This window comes from Haliotis rubra, unplaced genomic scaffold, assembly GCF_003918875.1.
Source record: "Haliotis rubra isolate DU_JTF1 unplaced genomic scaffold, ASM391887v1 Scf1222, whole genome shotgun sequence".
Lineage (NCBI taxonomy): Eukaryota > Metazoa > Mollusca > Gastropoda > Lepetellida > Haliotidae > Haliotis > Haliotis rubra.
The window spans coordinates 179583-201210 of NW_025765140.1; the positions used below are offsets into that span (position 1 = coordinate 179583).

The 21628-nt window shown below is 37.9% G+C and overlaps 2 protein-coding genes across 3 annotated transcripts in view; both read left to right on the forward strand.

Moving 5' to 3' along the window:
* Window positions 1-425: 425 nt before the first annotated feature.
* LOC124265969 (scavenger receptor cysteine-rich type 1 protein M130-like) lies at window positions 426-21456 on the forward strand. The gene is made up of 7 exons (XM_046700792.1): window positions 426-480; window positions 3251-3398; window positions 6473-6642; window positions 19353-19488; window positions 20511-20677; window positions 21351-21420; window positions 21453-21456. The coding sequence occupies exons 1-7, from the start codon at window positions 426-428 to the stop codon at window positions 21454-21456; spliced, it is 750 nt and encodes a 249-aa protein (XP_046556748.1).
* Window positions 21388-21628, forward strand: part of LOC124265962 (deleted in malignant brain tumors 1 protein-like) — a 38489-nt gene continuing 38248 nt past the window's right edge. For both annotated transcript variants that reach the window (XM_046700784.1, XM_046700782.1), the window contains exon 1: window positions 21388-21495. In XM_046700784.1, the coding sequence (XP_046556740.1) occupies window positions 21479-21495 (17 nt within the window). In that variant the 5' untranslated portion in view covers window positions 21388-21478. The remainder of the gene's footprint in view (window positions 21496-21628) is intronic.

Consider the following 21628-nt stretch of genomic DNA (forward strand, 5'->3'; position numbering starts at 1 on the left):
TTTAAATTGTCAAATGGCAAGGTAAAATTATGAGGATTCTCAATCTTGAATTAATTTTATTTGATTTACTTTTTTTGTTTAAAGTGAAATTCATCGGTACGTTTTCACCGCATACAGACTACAGTCGAGTCTTTCTTCAAGCATGTGTTGGTGAAGACTTATTCTAACCCGGATCGTCGCGTATCTCACATTATCCGGGTGTGTGACAGTTTCGTGGATAAATCATCTTGTCAAGATTACTGTTCGACAAGGCAGCGGCAGTATATCACAGATAAACCTCCTTGTACCCTGTGTGGCTCAACCAGGAAGTTCTATACTTAAATAGACAAATACTGTGAAGTCACTGCTTACTGAGCTGTGATCAGGGGATATTAAGGTGAAGAACAAATCGGGATATTATGATCCACCTGTACAACCTGGCGACCATGGGCAAGAGGTTTGAGATTCATTTGATGTTTCTATCTGCGCTGACTGTCAGTGGTAGGTGCTTATTTCATTCACTTATCATGATGTTAAGTCGATGTAGAGCCCCATAGACCCATTTGTTGAATTGAGCCGTATTAACTATACTGAAATACTTTAAAAACGCAACACTCACAATTCCATTACATCTGAAAATACTAAAGAAAGTACAATTGGAATACAGTGGTATATGGAACTACGACTGGAATCGATGTCAGTCCGGGTTTGAAGCCATGTCATGATACCAGACGTGGGTAAGTTTTGCCAACGCAGAAATGCAAAGCTGCTGACATGGATGACTGAAGAAGGTGCAGCAGTTGGATGCATTTAAGACACAGTGTTTTAGCACTGTTCACACACAGGCATCGGTATCCACATATTCCAAACCACATAGACTACCAGCCAGCCAGACATTATTTACGGCTGAATTGATGGGCATCAAACCCACGCTACACAACCCGCTAGTCAAACACCACAATAAGATGCTACGATTGGCAAATTTACTCACCTATTCAAAAGAAAAATAGCAAAATTCAACCTTAAATAATAAATCAAACTTTAAACCCAAACTATGCCAGATCTGAAACTAGTGCATGAATGCAGACGTTGAAGTGTTTGGAAACGAACACGCCGATCAGCCATGCAAAGCAGCTCTAAATATTACCGGAAACATGCCTAAACATACCCAATAGTAGAGTCTATCCAAACAAAACATTCGCCACCAGCAGCAAACTAGTAACTTAATTGCAATCCCCAATACACCTCCGCCCCAACCCCCAACAAAAGCCATTAAACAATTAATGTTGTGCCTACCACAAGTACCAAACAAATCACAGTAAGGGCGTTAAAGATCACATGTACTCTAGAGGGGTAAAAATACAAAAATCACTAATTGGCATCGCTATAAATGAAACATCGTCATGGGATGGTTTAGACCCATATCCGCCATTTTGTGTTATGACGTAACATAGGTGTGACCTTTGTGTGACCTAGTCGATTGTTGAGCCCCACCCTCCCCTTCCAGCCCAGGTGTGTGTGTGTGACCTTCAGGTTCAGCTTAGTGGTCTGTGATTATTATTCAATTATTTTATGAGTTTGCCGACTCGAGTGTTCACACAGCAAACGTTAGACTAATATATCAAAATATCAGAGCGCAGTTGGTCCAGACTTGATGTTTTACAGACCATATAGCTGGGTTATTACTGAGTGCGAGATAAAACTAAACTCACTCACTCACTTAATGCATTGTTGGAGGACTGACATTTGACAAGTGTTCGTTGTACAAATCTTTGTTTTACAACTGATAAATAATCCTCCCTATGTCACTGAATACATTTAACCTACAATACAATTCTTAACACCAGGAGGTCCTAACCTCTTCATACCCTTTGGAAGTCATTGTACGTTTAATTTATAAAATTGTGTAAAAATCACCTTTACTTTAGTATTGATAAAAAAGCTCCATCCTTCATACATCCTTGTGTGACCCGTTATTCTATCAAAGTAAGTACTCCAATTAATTCACTCGAGCGGAAGTCACTTCCTAGCATTATGACGTCATAACCCGTCATATGTATTTCCATGAATACACGGTTTTGCCGGTTAAGTATGTTACTTTTCGTTTTGTTATGAAGTGAAAGGGGTAACTCCAGTGACGTGAAAAGGGTTAACTCCAGTGACTTGAAAAGTGGTAACTCCAGTGACGTTTAACTCCAGTGACGTGAAAGGGTAACTCCAGTGACGCAAGGGGTAACTCCAGTGACGTGAAAAAGGGTTAATGACGTGAGGGTTAACTCCAGTTTTAACGTCGTGAGACTTGGCGCAACGACTCAGTGTGAAAAAGAATGTTTGAGGATTATTTATATACATCAACACAGCTGTCACAGCTTTACTAAGCATGTCCTGCATTGTTCTTGTGTTAGTCACAGCACGTTATCAACCCGGTCTACATGCACGCACGCACGCACGCACGCGCACACACACACACACACACACGCGCACGCACACACACACACACACAAAAACCAAACAAACTTAAAAAAAAAAACTTAACAAAACCAACATTAGAACAAAACCAAACAAAAACCAAAATCTTTCGCATTCAGTTTGAATATTTCACGTAATTTATTCACACATGCGGTTCTGTCATTGATAGCTGTACATTCGTGTTTTCTCGTTGTTTTTCTTTAAACATTGACAAATGTTTCACTTTTCAGCTTGGATATGTCACGTCATATATTTACTAAAGAAGTGTTTCTGTGACATATGTTATCTTTGGGATTACACTTTCTTAGGCGGCTGACTTTGTGTGCTGACGATTAGGTTCCTGACTTTGAGGGTGTGAGTTCGAACTCAAAAAGGTACTAGAATGTGTACTTTATTAAAAAGTGTAATCCCAAATATAACATATGTTACATTTGACAACTTTCTAAATGGCATTGTGTAATCATAGCTTTTGGCCATGGGAGCCGTGCCAATTAACACGCATCAGAGAGGTACACAAATTCTGCAGTCTAGACTACCAGTTATCCGACTTCCATATTTTGTGGAAGTCGCGGTAGCTGAGCGGGTAAGGCGTCTGACTTTGTGTGCTTGCGATTAGGTCCCTGACTCTGAGGGTGTGAGCTCGAATCCCGGATGGGGCTCAACTCAAAAAGAGCTAGAATTTGTACTTTACTAAGAAAGTGTAATCCCAAATATAACATATGTAACATTTGACCACTTTCTAAATGGCATTGTGTAATCTGTCAGTGTTGTTAAATATTGACAGATTAGGTTTACTTTTCAGTGTTTGGTCAGACTATCCGACTCGTGTCCCCACTTGACAACGGTGTTGGGAGACTTGAGGTGTACTATAACGGCACATGGGGTACTGTGTGTGACGATGGCTTTGGTGCCAATGAAGCTAAAGTGGCCTGCAGACAACTAGGACGATCGTAAGACGCCATGTGTAAAATAGTTTTCGTAAAATAATATATATTATACCATGATGACAACAGTCAGTTACTGTGTCATAATGGTCCTTGTGTGACGTAATGAGGTGGGTGACGTATGTATGACAACAGTCAGTTACTGTGTCATAATGGTCCTTGTGTGACGTAATGAGGTGGGTGACGTATGTATGACAACAGTCAGTTACTGTGTCATAATGGTCCTTGTGTGACGTAATGAGGTGGGTGACGTATGTATGACAACAGTCAGTTACTGTGTCATAATGGTCCTTGTGTGACATAATGTGGTGGGTGACGTATGTATGACAACAGTAAATATACTGTGTCATAATGGTCCTTGTGTGTCCGTAATGATTTTTGGGTGACGTATGTGATGACAACAGTCAGTTACTGTTGTCATAATGGTGATATAATTTGACGTAATGACGTGGGTGACGTATGTATGACAACAGTCAGTTAATTTGTGTCATAATGGTCGTTATTCACAGGACGTTAATGGCCGAGGTGGGTGACGTATGTATGACAACAGTCAGTTACTGCGTCATAATCAGTAGCCTCCACCTCTTGACGTAATGTCGTGCAGGTGACGTATGTATGATCACGTGATCAGTTGCTGCATCATAATGGTCGCTTATTGCTTGACGTTAATGAGGTGGGTGACGTATGTATGACAACAGTCAGGTTACTGCGTCATAATGGAATCGTTGTTGTTGACGTAATGGGTAACAACAGCAGTGTGACGTATGTTATCCTATGACAACAGTCAGTTTACTGGAGGAAGCGTCACAGGTCGCAAACTCAACATCAATGTGTGACGGGCATTAATCCCTCTATCACCAAGGTGTCTTCCTCTCGGTGCCAAACGTATGTATGACAACAACGTGCTGTGCGTTACGTTCCGACGCTGTCTGTGACTCGACCATCAGCTTTGTTCAACTGGAAGCGGCTCGTCACTGACGTACCCGGGGTGGGTGACGTATGTATGACAACGACGTCGATGTTACGTTAACGTCATAATGGTAGGCTCTGATACCGAATCGGCGGAGTCGACGATAATACTGAGGTGGGTAAGGCGTTGTTGTATGACGTCAACAGGAATCAGTTACTGTGTCATAAATGGTCCTTAGGGGGTGGTTGACTCCCTGTCCCTAGGCCTGTCTGCAGTCCGACCTGTTGGTGACGTCATGTATGGTGATGGTGCTGCAACCCATGTTACGTGACTGTCATGCAACATCCCAATAGCTCGGTGCCGTGAGTCGAGGCATGACTTAATGTCCAACGTATTGAAGTGATGTATGTATGAGCATATATTTTTTATACTGTACTTTCATACTGTGTTTCCACAGAAGCATAATGGTCCTTTTCATTGAAATGATGAGGTGGGTGATGCGTTCCGGGAGATGTTCCTAAATACATTTCCGTCACGAAAAACAGTCAATTTTAATATATCTCATCAGTTTATTTAAAGGATATTAAAATATTGATGTTAAACAACTATTTGCAGAGAGACAAACATTACCTGTAGATAACGAAGGTATTATTGTGGAGTTCGTAAATCAATTCAGCAATAACATGAAATGCTCGTGGTAACAAGAACACAAAAAGCCTACGTAGGAAAATGAAATTAAATAGATGCACTAAGATATGCGCGTTATCACCTCCAACTTAAATGGGGCGGTGGAGTAGCCTAGTGGTTAAAGCGTTGGCTCGTCACGCAGAAAACCCGGGTTCGATTCTTCACATGGGTAAAATATGTGGTGTCCATTTCTGGTGTTCCTTGCTGGATAATCCTGGAATATTTCTAAAAGTGGCGTTAAACCATACTCACGCCCACGTAAACACGCAATGTTGTGACAGTCGTGACATGATGTACTGAGGTCAGCGTGACATGCATGGCTGTAGTAAGATACAATGTTACAATACCACCTGAGATAGGTGTGTGACAATAGTAAGATATCATAGCATAGAAGTAAGTGTATAATGGAGATAAGTGAGGTATGTAACGATAACAGTGATACCCTTTGTTGTAGTGGCTCTCGTTTCTTACCCTGAGGTATGGATGACAAGAAGATAGGTTATAGTATGCTCAGGGGCAAAAGTTAATGTGACATGGTAATCTCATGATTTTTTTTATTTGAATCAGAGAATGAGTGTACTAACATGGTCGAAGAAACGCAACATAACAGGTGTTCGAATTGCACAAATTATGTCAAAGAAGCATAAATGATATGTCCAGTAACCATTAATTCCGCTCAGTGCAGTCTTAAGAAGTGCAGAAGTCAGAAACAATAACATCAATTCAACGTCCATAATACTGTTTGGTACTGATGTCTACGTTGGCCGCAACATTCATTCCCGTAGGGACAGCCCAACTGTAACGACCCACGTCAAGATCGATGGATTCGAACAAGTTCCAGCCAGCAACCTTCACATCCCCTATCATACCTGGCACCAGAGGTGTATCTGTGAAAAGCGTACGACGACGTCTACGCGTCCACGACATCCGCCGCCAAGTCCAACAGCGATTTGACGCCCGGATGTCGACGTCTTCAGTGAACACCTGCGATTGGGAACACGTGTGTGGAGAAGAATTCTCGCCAGATTTGATTGATCACCCGATAAACGTCTGAAATGATTCCACATTTTTCACGTCAATTTTCCAAACATCGCTGCAAGAATTCGTTTAAATCCTTCCACGCATATGGAATGATCTCTCCCAGGACTTTCATCAACGTTTTTTGTGGCCTCATTGTGTCTTATGTACTATCCTGGGACTTTTGATCGTTAACATACCATGAAACTTTTGTCTTTGCATGCAATAACATTTCATTACGGGATGTAAAAGATTCAAACTGATTCTATTTGTTGTCTGTGTGTCACAATACATCTTGCTTCTGAGTATAGTAATTATGTCACACACTGAGGTAGGTGAGGTCTGTGTGACAATAGTTGGACACAATTTTAAGGTAGTACTGACCCATAATTGTAGCCCATAGTTTGATGACAATTTGGGGGCAAAAAAGACAATATTTTTAATGTAATTTGTGCGTTTATTAAAGCGGAGTTACACCAAGGGCGATTCAAACTTTCGGATTTGGAGGAGGGCAGATTTGGTTGGATGACGTGAGTTGCTCCGGTACAGAATCGTCTTTGGCCAGCTGTTCACACAATTCATGGGGCGTCCACAATTGTCAACACAGGGAAGATGTTGGCATCATATGTGATCCAAGTGAGTTGTTATTATCTTGACAAGTATTTACTCGAATATCAGCAGGATTTTTAATCATTTAGCTATAGTTCACGGTCACTGTTTACATTGTATACATGGTCAAGAACAACATCGCAAAAATAAAAACGAAACAAAAATAAAATCAAAACAGAAAACAAAAGGTTTTTGTCCGTAAAACATAAAATGTTTGCAAAAACATCTCATTTCTGAGCAAGGGTGGGTGGTTGCTTGATGCATACCAAAATCAGAAGTGCCATCGATCATGTAGAGCACTTAGAATCATTTGTCAAAAATGTCATAATTAGCAAACAACATGCAGTGTTTGTCTGTTTTGTTGTACGGATGCATACGTTACTAAGGGGGGAAATACGGTATTATAAGAATTCACATTACTTTGGACAGCGAGGCCGTTGGCCTCAGTTTATATTGAAGGTTTTAAGTGACAACCATTTTCTTGTCCGCGTGGGTTCCACCTTGGCTGATCATTACAATCTGAATCAAGGCAGAATTTTATTTAAGATTTTCAATGATTCTATTGATCGCTCGGTTTTTGAGGATGTTTTAACATTTGTTGTCGCAAAAACATAAATGTTATTGCACGGGACCGGAAAGTGTGTTTGAATGAAATTCGTGAATGGAAAAGTATGCTTTTTGAAGGAAATTTAAAACTCACAAAGACCCAGAGGAAATTTTAGATGGCACAGTTTCAGGTTACTTTTTTATCTTCATTTGACAATTCCCTCACACAAATATTATGTAAAAATATGACTCACTCGATGTATCAAGTATGTATCCCTTGTGATTAAAGAAGCACGGAAAGTTACTTGTTTAGACACAACATACTATCCATGTATACCTCCACTGTCTCGGTTGCACGTCCTGATCAGCTTGACTTAGGATTTGTTCGTTTGTTGTTTAAAACACACTCAGCAATATTCCAACTATATGACGGTGATCAGACTTCCGGTGGCGCTGCTACACCACATGGTCTGCTATATTTTCTCTCCCACCCAAACCATCAAATTACCGCCCAAAATGACCTCTACACGAATGTCTTCGAGGAGTAAAGGGACCGAGCCTAGTAAGACAACTCACGAAACAGAGACTGGCGACGTAATCTCAAGACAGCCAAACTTACGAGAAAAACGACTCCTACCCGTCTTCACGTGCGAAATCTGGATCAAGCATGGCGGCCGCCATCACAGACCCGGCCGGTCTCGAGGACATGAAACTGTTCATAGCTCAAATGTTCAAGGAACATACGGCAGAGATAAACGATAACATTAAAAGTGAAATTGTCGCACTACAGGGGAAAATGGGGGAGCTGCTTACAACTACTGAGTTTAATTCAGCAGAAACTAAAGACAACCGTGACGACATCAATGCGCTCAAATCCGAGTTTGCCGAGTATCGCTCAGCGATGGATAAGAAACTACTTGAACAGGAGATATACTAAGCAGACTGCTTCAGGATGGAAGATACGGTTGATCGTCCAATCTTCACATCAAACTTCTGCTCAGCAAAAAGACTTCTTGTTGTGTTGTCTGGGGTTTGTCTTTCTTCAAAAGGAGATTTCTTTCTTGATCAATGGCGTAACTTCTACAAGGGGTCGCTTAGCAGGTGGTGTACTCGTGACAAACATCTTGTGATGAAAACTCATGTCAGTTGTAAACATTTTATACAGCTCGCTCAACTGTTATTTCTTGATTAAATCGTCTCAATTAGTTATCCTGTGTTCCTAATTAACAAGTGTGATGTTCACCACTCACGTGTGATTGTTTGTATACAGTCGGATCATCGATTGTCGGATTAACAAATGTTTTTACAATGTATTTACAATAATCAGTTGCTAGATTGGTGTGTCGGAGACGGAATGCGAGAATGTCGGATTAACGAGAGTAATTATCACTGTTTTAAATGGTTCCCTAATTTTTTGTCGGATTAACGTGATTGTCGGATTAATGAGTGTCGGATTAACGAGAGCTGACTGTATACGTGTAAGTCTAACCTGCTTATGTACGGACTCCCTGACGAACGAGATGCAGAACCAGCGAGTCTGGAACTCTTAAAGTCCATTCACATTCTTAACGCGGAAGACAGGGACTTTGTAGCAATTCACCGTCTGCCCCGGATCACTACTAACCTGAGAACAATATCACATGACTCATCACGTGACTCTCACGTGACATACCACTTCTTGTGTTTATCCCGGAAGTGAGTGGGTTTGTTTACATAACTAGCGGCACGAGGGATCTGCGAAACGTAAATGTGTAAGTATGATGACATGTTGACTTATCACTACCAAGCAATCCTGTATTCAGCTTTTTGTTTTTATAAGCATTCCATTGTGTGATTAGTGCCACATTGACGTTTATCAAATGTATCAGGTGCACGTTATTTAGACCTGTCTCACGTCTGTATCTGGCTTGTGTTTGTATGTTTATGTACAGGCTATAGCCTTTTTTATCACATTGGTCTGCGTCTCATCCCATTACCAGACATAAAGCATAATCATGATAATGCCGTGTGATGTCGATCGTACAACAGGTCAGTTTTGTAGGTCATATTTTGAATCAAAATTTTTTGACAGCGTACGAATAATGCCACATTTATATACTTTAGCAATGTATGTAAGTTAAGCTACCTTTTAGGTGCTCGTGATAAGACTGGTGACATTCTGCTTTCGGGTTGTGTACGCTGCTTGATTATGTACGGGCCATGCTGCCTATATGCCTTTTTCAATTACATTCATGCGTAAATCATCCCATCCCATTATAAGCTATATTACCCTGTTTTGTTGATCCTACAACAAGGTCTGCTGTGTAGGTCATACTTCCCATGTACGCCTGTTTATGTACGGGCTTCGATGACCTGAACACGTTTTTATCATACTGATATGTGAATTGTCCCATTGCCAGATATAAACCTTATTAACATGCTGTGTTGATCTCACACCTAGGTTTGTTGCGCAAGTCATATTTTCAATTAGCTCTCTTGAGAGCGTACGAACTGGGCCATATTGTTATACTTTACCGACATAAGTAATTTATGCCACCTTTTAGGTGCACGTGACAAGATTTATCACCCTTTGTATTTGGGTTGTGTACGCCTGTTTATCAACAGGCTCTGGTGACTACTGACCTTTTCAGTTAAACTGAGCGGTGACTCATCCCAATACCAGATATAAGTTCTAATAACCCTTTTAGGTATGTTGTGTAGGTCATATCTTCATACAATTCATTATCATAATTAGTGTATGTATACCTGTTTATGTACAGGTTATTGTGACTATAAGCTGATTTGTAATTCACTCCAATACCACACATACACCATATTATTGTGTAGGGTTGATCTGCCAACTAGGTCTATTGTGTAGGTCATATTTTCATCCAGTACTATACATCCTCAGATGGTTTGGTACACCACTCCGGCAGCATTTTTTTGCTTTTATACACTTGTTTACTTTCTTGTTTGGTTCTAATATTGCAAAACCCAGCATCTCAGGTTATCTCATCTCAACTTCCATCTAACTATGTTCCAATTACGTGATTTTAATGAGTAGTAATATCAAAATAGCCTCTGTTAGCTTTAGGGGCCTAGCCGAAAAACAGAAACGGAAAGAAATTATGAACATCTGGTGGAAAAGAAATTGCTCATAAATCTGTCTTCAGGATATTCACATTTCCCATGAGTTAGAATCTATTATGAGAAATGAGTGGGGCCTTCAAAGTATTATTGCACCTTTTAAGTCCAATGCAAGGGGTATTGCTATTTCATTTAATAACAATATTGAAATTCAGATCCATAAATTTAAGGAAGATGATCAAGGTAACTTTATAATTGCTGACACTACTATTGATGGTATAAAATTGACTTTAGCCAATATTTATTGACCCTACAGTGATAACCCCACTTTTTACAAATCTTTATTCGATAACATTGATGACTTTGACAACCAATTTTTGGTAATATGTGGCGACTGGAACCTGGTACAAAATCCATTAGTAGACCTTGAGAACTATAAATCCACCAATAATCCTAAAGCCCATAAAGAAGTACTTGACAACGTTGAGAAGCATGACTTAGTGGATATTTGGAGAGAACGTAATCCCTTTTCCAAGAAATGTACTTGGTGGAAGAAAAATCCTAGACAACAATCAAGACTTGATTTTTTCCTAGTTTTTTCTAGAGGTATTGCAAATCCTCTGACATTCTCCCAGGATACAAATCTGATCTTTCAGCTATCACACTAACTCTTTTCAACTCTTTATGTAAGTCTAGAGGAAAAGCTACTGGAAATTCAATACATCACCGTTGAGAATTAATGAATATACTGATATAGTTTGAAAAAGTCTTCATGAAACTAAACAAGAATATGCTTAGAGCAAACTTAATTTAGAGGATTTGAAACGCATTGATGATAAAGATTTAGAGTTAAGCCTTAGTGATACACTTTTCTTAGAGACTTTTCTTATGAAAGTTAGATCGAAAACCATATCTTATGGTACTTACCATAAAAAGAAGTCAAATAAAGATACCTTAGAGTTTGAAACCATAATTAGGGAAAAGGAGGATGAAATATGAAGTAATTTTCAGGCAATTGATGAACAGCTTTTTACCTCTCTGTCAGCTAAAAAACTCAAATTGGAAAGTATGAAATAAACCTAGGTCAAAGGAAAAGATTTTAGGACTAGGACCCAATGGTATGTTGAAGGGGAAAAGCCTACCAAGTATTTATGCCACCTTGAGAGTCGACACTACACCACTAAAATGATCGATGCGCCTATGGGAGACAATGGAGATGAAATCTTAGATGGTAGTGAAATACTCACTGAGCAGAAAACGTATTATGAAAATTTATAAATATCATCCGGTGACATAAATATTGAAAATAAAAAGTTTCTGAACTCTGTTACCGTTCCTAAACTTGATAAGCTGCTCAATGAAGAACATGGAAAATCAATTTGATCTTAAAGAAATAACCTGTGCAGTTAAATCTATGAAAAACAATAAAAGTCCAGGCCAAGTTGGATTTCCTATAGATTTTTTCAATTTCTTTTGGAAAGAACTAAACATATGGGTATTCAGATATATTAACGCTGTTTCTAAAACTAATTTGGTACCCATTACAATGAACAGAGGTGTTATTACATGTATCCCCAAATCTAATAAATATAGGAAATACCTTAAAAACTGGAGACCTATTTCTCTCTTGAACTCGGTGTATAAAATAATCAGTACTTGTTTAACTATCAGAATAAAGAAAACTCTTCCTCATCTTATCCACACGAACCAACAGGTTTCATACCAGGTAGATGTATCAGTGATAACATTAGGTTGCTATATGATATTATGTTTGAACTCAAGTTGATTAATAAACGTGGAATGTTACTCCTCATAGAATTTGAAAAAGGCCTTTGATAGTGTCTCTAAAGACTTTATTATGCTGGTTTTGGAAAAAAATTGGTTTTAGATCAAACTTTAGAAAATGGATCTCAATCTTATCCAAAAATGCTAGCTCTTACATTGTACAAAATGGACATATGTCTTCATCTTTATAAATGAACGAGGCTGTAGACAAGGTGACCCAATATCACCCTATTTAATTTTATTTGTAGCAGAAATTCTAGGTAATATTATCCGACAAAATAAAGACATCACAGGTATATTACTGAATGGCCAAAGAGTATATCCTAGGCCAATATGCCGATGATACTCAACTTTTTCTTTGATGGCTCCGAGGCTAGTCTGAATGCAGCTCTGGAAACAATGAATATGTTTTATCAAATGTCTGGACTCAAAATGAACATTGAAAAGACTAAAGCTATCTGGATTGGCTCTATGGCAGGTAACAGGTTAAAGGTATGTGAAAGCCTTGACCTTGCTTGGCACTCTGGCAACTTTGGAATCCTTGGCATTACACTAAATCCAAGTTTGCAAGACCTCTGGGTATTAATACAAAAAGCGAATGGGAACAATAAATAAAATCTTGGCTTCATGGAAGCATAGATCTTTAACTCTAATTAGAAAGTAACTGTGATTAAGACTTTAGCCCTCTCTACCTTAGTGCATATTTTCTCTTCTCTTTCGAATCCCCCTCAAACATTTATTAATGACCTAAACAGAACTTTTTTCAAGTTTTTTGGAATGGGAAACCAGATAAGATAAAGAGAACATGTATGGTTAGGAAATATGAAGAAGGCGGTCTCATCAAGATTGATATTAATGCATTTATTCAAGCCTTGAGGTTATCACATTTAAGAAGATGTATTCAAAGTCCTAATTTCAAGAACCCAAGTAACTTTCGTATAGATGAAATATTCACACTAGGTGCCAATGTTGATACTCATATTCACTGTAAGAACGCTTATTGGCAGAGTGTTTTGAAGGCTTGGGCAAACAATGTAAGAATAGAAAAAGAAATTTCTCCTAATATTAACGATATTTTGTCCCAACCCTTATGGCTCAATCATCATTCTAAATATTAAACATTTTTGATTAAACAATGGTATAGTAAAGGAATGTATTTTGTAAAAGACATAGGTAGCAATAGTGGTTTAGTGCCTTTTGCTGAACTGAAGAATGTTTTTGATATTAGCGGCACGTTTTTAGATTATCATAAATTACTATGCTGCATTCCTCCTAGTTGGAAAAATTGTATCAATGACCAAACAAGTATCAATAATTCAAATGTGGTGATTAGTAATAAGCTAACAGACAAGACTTGATTTTTTCCTAGTTTTTCTAGAGATATTGCAAATCCTCTGACATTCTCCCAGGATACAAATCTGATCTTTCAGCTATCACACTAACTCTTTTCAACTCTTTATTTAAGACTAGAGGAAAAAGCTACTGGAAATTCAATACATCACCGCTGATAATTAATGAATATACTGATATAGTTAGAAAAAGTCTTCATGAAACTAAACAAGAATATGCTTAGAGCAAACTTAATTTATAGGATTTGAAACGCATTGATGACAAAGATTTAGAGTTAAGCCTTAGTGATCTCACTTAGTGAGACTTTTCCTATGAAAGTTAGATCGAAAACCATATCTTATGGTACTTACCATAAAAAGAAGTCAAATAAAGATACCTTAGAGTTTGAAACCATAATTAGGGAAAAGGAGGATGAAATATGAAGTAATTTTCAGGCAATTGATGAACAGCTTTTTACCTCTCTGTCACCCAATAAACTCAAATTGGAAAGTATGAAATAAACCTAGGTCAAAGAAAAAGATTTTTAGGACTAGGACCCAATGGTATGTTGAAGGGAAAAGCCTACCAAGTATTTTTGCCACTTTGAGAATCGACACTACACTACTAAATTGATCAATGCGCTTATGGGAGACAATGGAGATGAAATCATAGATGGTAGTGAAATACTCACTGAGCAGAAAACGTATTATGAAAATTTATATAAAATCATCCGGTGACATAAATATTGAAAATAAAAGTTTTTGAACTCTATTACCGTTCCTAAACTTGATAAGCTGCTCAATGAAGAACTGGAAAATCAATTTGATCTTAAAGAAATAACCTGTGCAGTTAAATCTATGAAAAACAATAAAAGTCCAGGCCAAGTTGGATTTCCTATAGATTTTTTCAATTTCTTTTGGAAAGAACTAAACATATGGGTATTCAGATATATTAACGCTGTTTATGAAACTAATTTGCTACCCATCACAATGAACAGAGGTGTTATTACATGTATCCCCAAATCTAATAAAAATAGGAAATACCTTAAAAACTGGAGACCTATTTCTCTCTTGAACTCGGTGTATAAAATAATCAGTACATGTTTAACTAACAGAATAAAGAAAACTCTTCCTCATCTTATCCACACCGAACCAAACAGGTTTCATGCCAGGTAGATGTATCAGTGATAACATTAGGTTGCTATATGATATTATGTTTGAACTCAAGTTGATTAATAAACGTGGAATGTTACTCCTCATAGAATTTGAAAAAGGCCTTTGATAGTGTCTCTAAAGACTTTATTATGCTGGTTTTGGAAAAAAATTGGTTTTAGATCAAACTTTAGAAAATGGATCTCAATCTTATCCAAAAATGCTAGCTCTTACATTGTACAAAATGGACATATGTCTTCATCTTTTATAAATGAACGAGGCTGTAGACAAGGTGACCCAATATCACCCTATTTAATTTTATTTGTAGCAGAAATTCTAGGTTATATTATCCGACAAAATAAAGACATCACAGGTATATTACTGAATGGCCAAGAGTATATCCTAGGCCAATATGCCGATGATACTCAACTTTTTCTTGATGGCTCCGAGGCTAGTCTGAATGCAGCTATGGAAACAATGAATATGTTTTATCAAATGTCTGGACTCAAAATGAACATTGAAAAGACTAAAGCTATCTGGATTGGCTCTATGGCAGGTAACAGGTTAAAGTTATGTGAAAGCCTTGACCTTGCTTGGCACTCTGGCAACTTTGGAATCCTTGGCATTACACTAAATCCAAGTTTGCAAGACCTCTTGGTAATAAATACAAAAAAGCGAATGGGAACAATAAATAAAATCTTGGCTTCATGGAAGCATAGATCTTTAACTCTAATTAGAAAAGTAACTGTGATTAAGACTTTAGCCCTCTCTACCTTAGTGCATATTTTCTCTTCTCTTTCGAATCCCCCTCAAACATTTATTAATGACCTAAACAGAACTTTTTTCAAGTTTTTTGGAATGGGAAACCAGATAAGATAAAGAGAACATGTATGGTTAGGAAATATGAAGAAGGCGGTCTCATCAAGATTGATATTAATGCATTTATTCAAGCCTTGAGGTTATCACATTTAAGAAGATGTATTCAAAGTCCTAATTTCAAGAACCCAAGTAACTTTCGTATAGATGAAATATTCACACTAGGTGCCAATGTTGATACTCATATTCACTGTAAGAACGCTTATTGGCAGAGTGTTTTGAAGGCTTGGGCAAACAATGTAAGAATAGAAAAAGAAATTTCTCCTAATATTAACGATATTTTGTCCCAACCCTTATGGCTCAATCATCATTCTAAATATTAAACATTTTTGATTAAACAATGGTATAGTAAAGGAATGTATTTTGTAAAAGACATAGGTAGCAATAGTGGTTTAGTGCCTTTTGCTGAACTGAAGAATGTTTTTGATATTAGCGGCACGTTTTTAGATTATCATAAATTACTATGCTGCATTCCTCCTAGTTGGAAAAATTGTATCAATGACCAAACAAGTATCAATAATTCAAATGTGGTGATTAGTAATAAGCTAACAGACATTCTCAAACCTGGTAAGGGTTCTAAATTTTTCTACGATAACATTATTGCTTGTGACGAGTTTCCACCTGTGTGTAACAAATGGGTTGAGAGGTTCAATGTGTTTTTTCCCCCCTTGAAAGATATATTTCTTCATTATAGGTATTGCACCAAGGATGTGAAACTACTAGAATTCCAATTTATATTCTTACATCGCATAATCTACACCTAAAATGAACTAAAACAGATGAAACTAGTGAACGAGGATATTTGCTCCTTCTGTAAAACTAAGCTTATCACGTGGTTTCTAGAATGCGAGCATGTCAAAGAATTCTGGTTGACTGCGGAATTATACTTGAACACTTTTCTCAATGAAGAAATAGAAGTGGACACTTGTGCTATTGTTTTTGGTTTCCCAGCCAAATTTAAGTTAATTAACCACTTTCTCTTGTTATGTAAAAGACATGTATTCTTAAGTATTCTTAAAAAAACAACCCTTTCATTTGAAACAGTACTGTAAATTTTCAAACAGATATACTTTATTGAAAAATTCATTGCTCGCAAGAATAATAAAGGGGCTGCGTTTAAATTAAAAAGGCTTTCTCTGTCAGACATCTATGAAGAAATCACCTGACTTTATGTCTTTCAAAAACATTTTACCTCGGTTTGATCATTCTTATGATACGCTTTGTGTCTATATGCTTTGTGTCTATATGCTTTGTGTCTATATGCTTTGTGTCTATACGCTTTTGTGTCTGTATGGTTTGTGTCTATATGCTTTGTGTCTATATGCTTTGTGTCTATATGCTTTGTGTCTATATGCTTTGTGTCTATATGCTTTGTGTCTATATGCTTTGTGTCTATATGCTTTGTGTCTGTATGCTTTGTGTCTATATGCTTTGTGTCTATATGCTTTGTGTCCTATGCAGCTTTGTGTCTGTATGCTTTGCTTTGTGTCTATATGCTTTGTGTCTATATGCTTTTGTGTCTATACGCTTTGTGTCTGTATGCTTTGTGTCTATATGCTTTGTGTCTATACGCTTTGTGTCTGTATGCTTTGTGTCTGTATGCTTTGTGTCTATATGCTTTGTGTCTATATGCTTTGTGTCTATACGCTTTGTGTCTGTATGCTTTATGTCTATATGCTTTGTGTCTATACTGGCTTTGTGTCTGTATGCTTTGTGTCTATATGCTTTGTGTCTATACGCTTTGTGTCTATACGCTTTGTGTCTATATGCTTTGTGTCTGTATGCTTTGTGTCTATATGCTTTGTGTCTATATGCTTTGTGTCTATATGCTTTGTGTCTGTACGCTTTGTGTCTATATGCTTTGTGTCTATATGCTTTGTGTCTATACGCTTTGTGTCTATATGCTTTGTGTCTGTATGCTTTGTGTCTATATGCTTTGTGTCTATACGCTTTGTGTCTATACGCTTTGTGTCTATATGCTTTGTGTCTATACGCTTTGTGTCTATATGCTTTGTGTCTAAATGCTTTGTGTCTATATGCTTTGGCTGTATAGTTCTTATCCATTTAATTTTATATTTTTTTTAAAATCACACTTCCATACAATGATGTCTGTGACATTCGCTTTGAACGTATTTGCCATAACCCTGTAACATTATTCATTCACTTTGACAGTGATTTGTTATCCAATCACAACTTAACCCTGTTTGTAAGGCCTACTTGTGTTAACACCCATTTGTATGTGAACATTGTCATTGATTGTTTGAACTCAGAACTGTTACTCATTTGCTACTCATTTGTATCCATTGTCAATGATTTCACCCCTGCTTGTAACCTGATTTGTTGGAATAAATTTAAAAAAACACAAAAAATCCTATATGACGGTGGTCTGTACATAATCGAGTCTGGACCAGCCAAGCCAGTGATCAACAGCGGGAGTATCGATCTACCGACCTTCACGAGCCTCAGCACCAAGCCCGTTAGTCGCCTCTTACGACAAGCATGTGTTGCTGAAGACCAATTCTACCCCGAATCTTGTGTCCAGAAGATCGGTATTTGTTCTTGCATTGAGACGTTTGCATGCACGACAACGTTTGCGTGGGAATAACACCCCACAGGCATCGTCGCTGAGAAACTGGTCTGGGAGTCTGAGAGTCTGTTCCAGTGCAGAGATGGAAGATGACGTGTCTGCCGACGTCATAATGAACGTTTTCGTTAAAACGGCAATCGACAGGTCGACAGACAGAGGTATCCTACATGCGCAAATCCCATGGACATTAGCAAGGTGATCCACCTTTAGTGACTGGAAATCTATAGTGTAGAGCGCCTGCCCCCCGAAATCCAAAGACGCAAAGATGGCGGACAGCCCATCAGACAGATGATTGGTACCAGAATGATACAGCTAATTACATATAAGCAATGATCATGACATAGACAAACCGGAACCCTATGAACTGAAGACATATTTTGCAATACCTAATGATAATTAACAAACAAAAGACTTAATCAGAAAGAAGGATTGCATTCAATCCACATGACTCCAAAATATTGAACAAACCTGAAGATATCATGTATTCTTGAGGTTTAAACATGGATAAAATTAGCCTAACTGTAAAGTGCTACAACTCAATCTGTACCAAACACGTGGTCTCACGACCATGTAGTGCTCCGTCATTATGTAACACCCACTCGCATCTCTCTTGGTATGATGTAAATTTCACTAACCATCACTGGACTGTCAACTGAATTTAATAATACAACTATTTTATATTAATACTGAACTGAACAAAACAGCTGTTTTGCATATATACATATATGTCTAAACATATTTATAAAGTTTAATTAAGAACATTATGAACAGATGCTACAATTGTGATCAATTTAAAAAAACAACCATGAAACCATTTGGTCAAACGTAGCGGGAAAACATATATTTTATACAATATTGGAGATTACATAAATCGAGCCAATTCACATTCCGAAAGCAGGAAATAGCATCTGAGAGCATATAATTTTACAAAATTCCCGGACCCTTCTAGATCCTTGGCCACATCTCGGCCTCGAACGTGTATAATGCCCTCCCACTAAGAATGGTTAACTGTGGTTGTTTCAACATGATAGCACACAGCTGATGTGGCTGTCAACTGCCATTGTACTTCAAGCGTCAGTATCTTGTAATAGTCTTCCAGGTATCCAGATCTTAGTCTTACTCAAGTGACCATCACATTACAAGATGAATATAGGGGAGAATTCTGCACAGAATCGGTCGACCCATGCAGCCTGTGCTAAGAAAGGGTATTGCAGCGATTACAGGATCTGGTGGTCACCTCAAGTACTTATTTAAAGATGCGGCAAGAAAGTAGTTAATGTTTCTCGTTATGTTGCTTTACTAGGTGAGATAATTTGTCTAGAAGTTAGCCTATGTGGTTCCTTTCTACACGAATCTGAACAGAAAATTTAATGTTTTTCGTCGTACTGCTTCACTAGGTGACATAACCATGAAGCTGACAAGCTACAAAAGTGGACTCCTGCAGGTACTCCACTCCGGTAGCTGGGGAACAGTGTGTGATGATGGCTTTGGGCAGGTAGAGGCTTCCGTGGTTTGCAGAGCTCTCGGATACCAGTGAGTGTTAGTTAAATGTCTATTTTACCCAAATCAGTTAATTAAGAGATTACCCTTAACTTAATCCATCAACCAAGGATTATTAACTTAGGATAAGTTAAAAAACACAGACAATATCAGTTTATTTTCTGGGTTTCTCAAACAGATGAAAATAGCATGTATTGTACATCGGTGCTGTGCAGATTTGTCATATTATATATTGAATTGTCTACCTTGAGTGTAATTATCACAGGGATGCTCTGTGTCCATATATTTATTATCTCAAACAGATTAAGACATAGCATGTATAAAGATGGGTAAGATCTGCAAGATCGGCACATTTGTAATATTATATCTTGAATTCTCTGTACCTTATAGTTATTTATTACAGGGATCTTAAGTAATGCAAATTACACATCAATGCACTTGTATTAAAATGATAATAGTACGGTTTTGAGTCGCGGTGTAAAATGAGACATCACTGAGAGGGTGTTTGGTCCTGACACAGTTTGTGGCAAGTGTGGTGCTTGTTTGTACCCGTCAGGTTGAGATTGTAATATGACCGTAGATCAAGCCCCTTAAAACCAGGGTGGTGGGGTAGCCTAGTGGTTAAAGCGGTGGTGTGTCACGCCGAAGGTCCGGGTTCGATTCCCTATGTGGGAACGATGTGTGAAATCCATTTCTGGCGTCCCTGCTGTGATATTGCTGGAATATTGCTCAAAGCGTCGTTTTTTAAATTAAGTAATTATCTTAATAATTATCTTTTAATAATATTTTAATAATTAAATAATATTTTCATATTAAGTGATTTTAAAATTAAGAAAACTCGAGTGCACATTGATAGAATAGATGAATATATATTTTCAGTGCCAGATTTATCTTCATGGGTTTCACGAAAGTTATAGTAGTATATTATATATATATATATATATATGTATATATATATATATATAGGATCTGCACCACCCATGACTCCTCTAATATTTAATTTAGATGAAAAAGTATTAGATTTGCAAATGTATCTTTTCTTCCTATCTTTACAGAGGGGGTAAGGACCTCGATAAAACCAGTTCCATTAAAATGTGGCTGGATGATGTGGACTGCACGCTGCAGAACACACATCTAAAGGACTGCAAGCACAGGCCCTGGGGGGTGAATAACTGTTTCGACTCTGAAGCTGTTGGTGTCGAGTGTTTTTCATTTCCTGAAGGTATGCTATGGATGGCTGATTGAAGTATCGATCAGTGGATGTTTGCTCACACTCCTTTGTAGGCCGACGTATTGCTGGTGGGAACCTGAGGTACTAGACAAATATTTGCAAATGAAGTTTTTGGCAGGTAACATCGGTTGGATACTACCGTAATTGCGAACACTTTCTTCCATTACCTGTCCAGTTAGTGATTCATAAACAACGTGCGCCTATGATATTGTAGGAATCCTACAATGGTTACTTGTCATTATAGACAAGCTTTTATTTAAAACCGGTCTTCGCATTCACCGGAGAAGTAAAAAATCTCAAAATCAGAATATAGTAAATATGCATTAGTAAGGCCAACTTGATGGCCGTAGTGTTTCGGGAACTTCAATACAAGAATATTTAAGAGTGGTGAAACACAAAAGTTAATATCGTGTTTACAGTTTGCCCAATTCAGAATGCCAATTTCTGTGAACATGGATGTATATGCAATGATGAACATAAATTCATATGGTCATGTAAAACAGCTGGGGAAAGGGCCCTTTGAACGTTGCCGTCGATATTATGAGTATGTGTTCATTAACGAATCAACGGCGTTGGGATTGACACGTATACAGTTTCTGGAGTCAAACCAACAAGTGATACCTACACATTTGTCCAAATAATGTCATCATCATGTCTTCCTCAGAGGCTACAGCGGCAAGACTTGTCTCCACCACCAACATGCCAGGTGTTCTGGAGCTGTACTATAGCGGACAGTGGGGAAGAGTCCTCTACTCTGGGTTTGGAGTTGAAGAGGCAACAGTTGCCTGCAGAATGTTGGGACACAACACGTAAGACATATAACTCGATTGAATTACTTCTACTTGTCTGAAAACTACACATTATTATAACTTAATATAGCAAAATATTTTTGTGCCCAGTAAGTACTCTGTTGAAATAATAAGACACATGTTTTACACCCAT

Bases quoted from the DNA above. Each gene is read 5' to 3' on its own strand.
- LOC124265969 (XM_046700792.1), top strand. From the start codon at position 426: ATGGGCAAGAGGTTTGAGATTCATTTGATGTTTCTATCTGCGCTGACT. The intron at 3,399-6,472 runs GTAAGACGCCAT...CGTTTATTAAAG, and splicing joins TGCAGACAACTAGGACGATC to CGGAGTTACACCAAGGGCGA. The intron at 20,678-21,350 runs GTATGCTATGGA...TGTCTTCCTCAG, and splicing joins GTGTTTTTCATTTCCTGAAG to AGGCTACAGCGGCAAGACTT.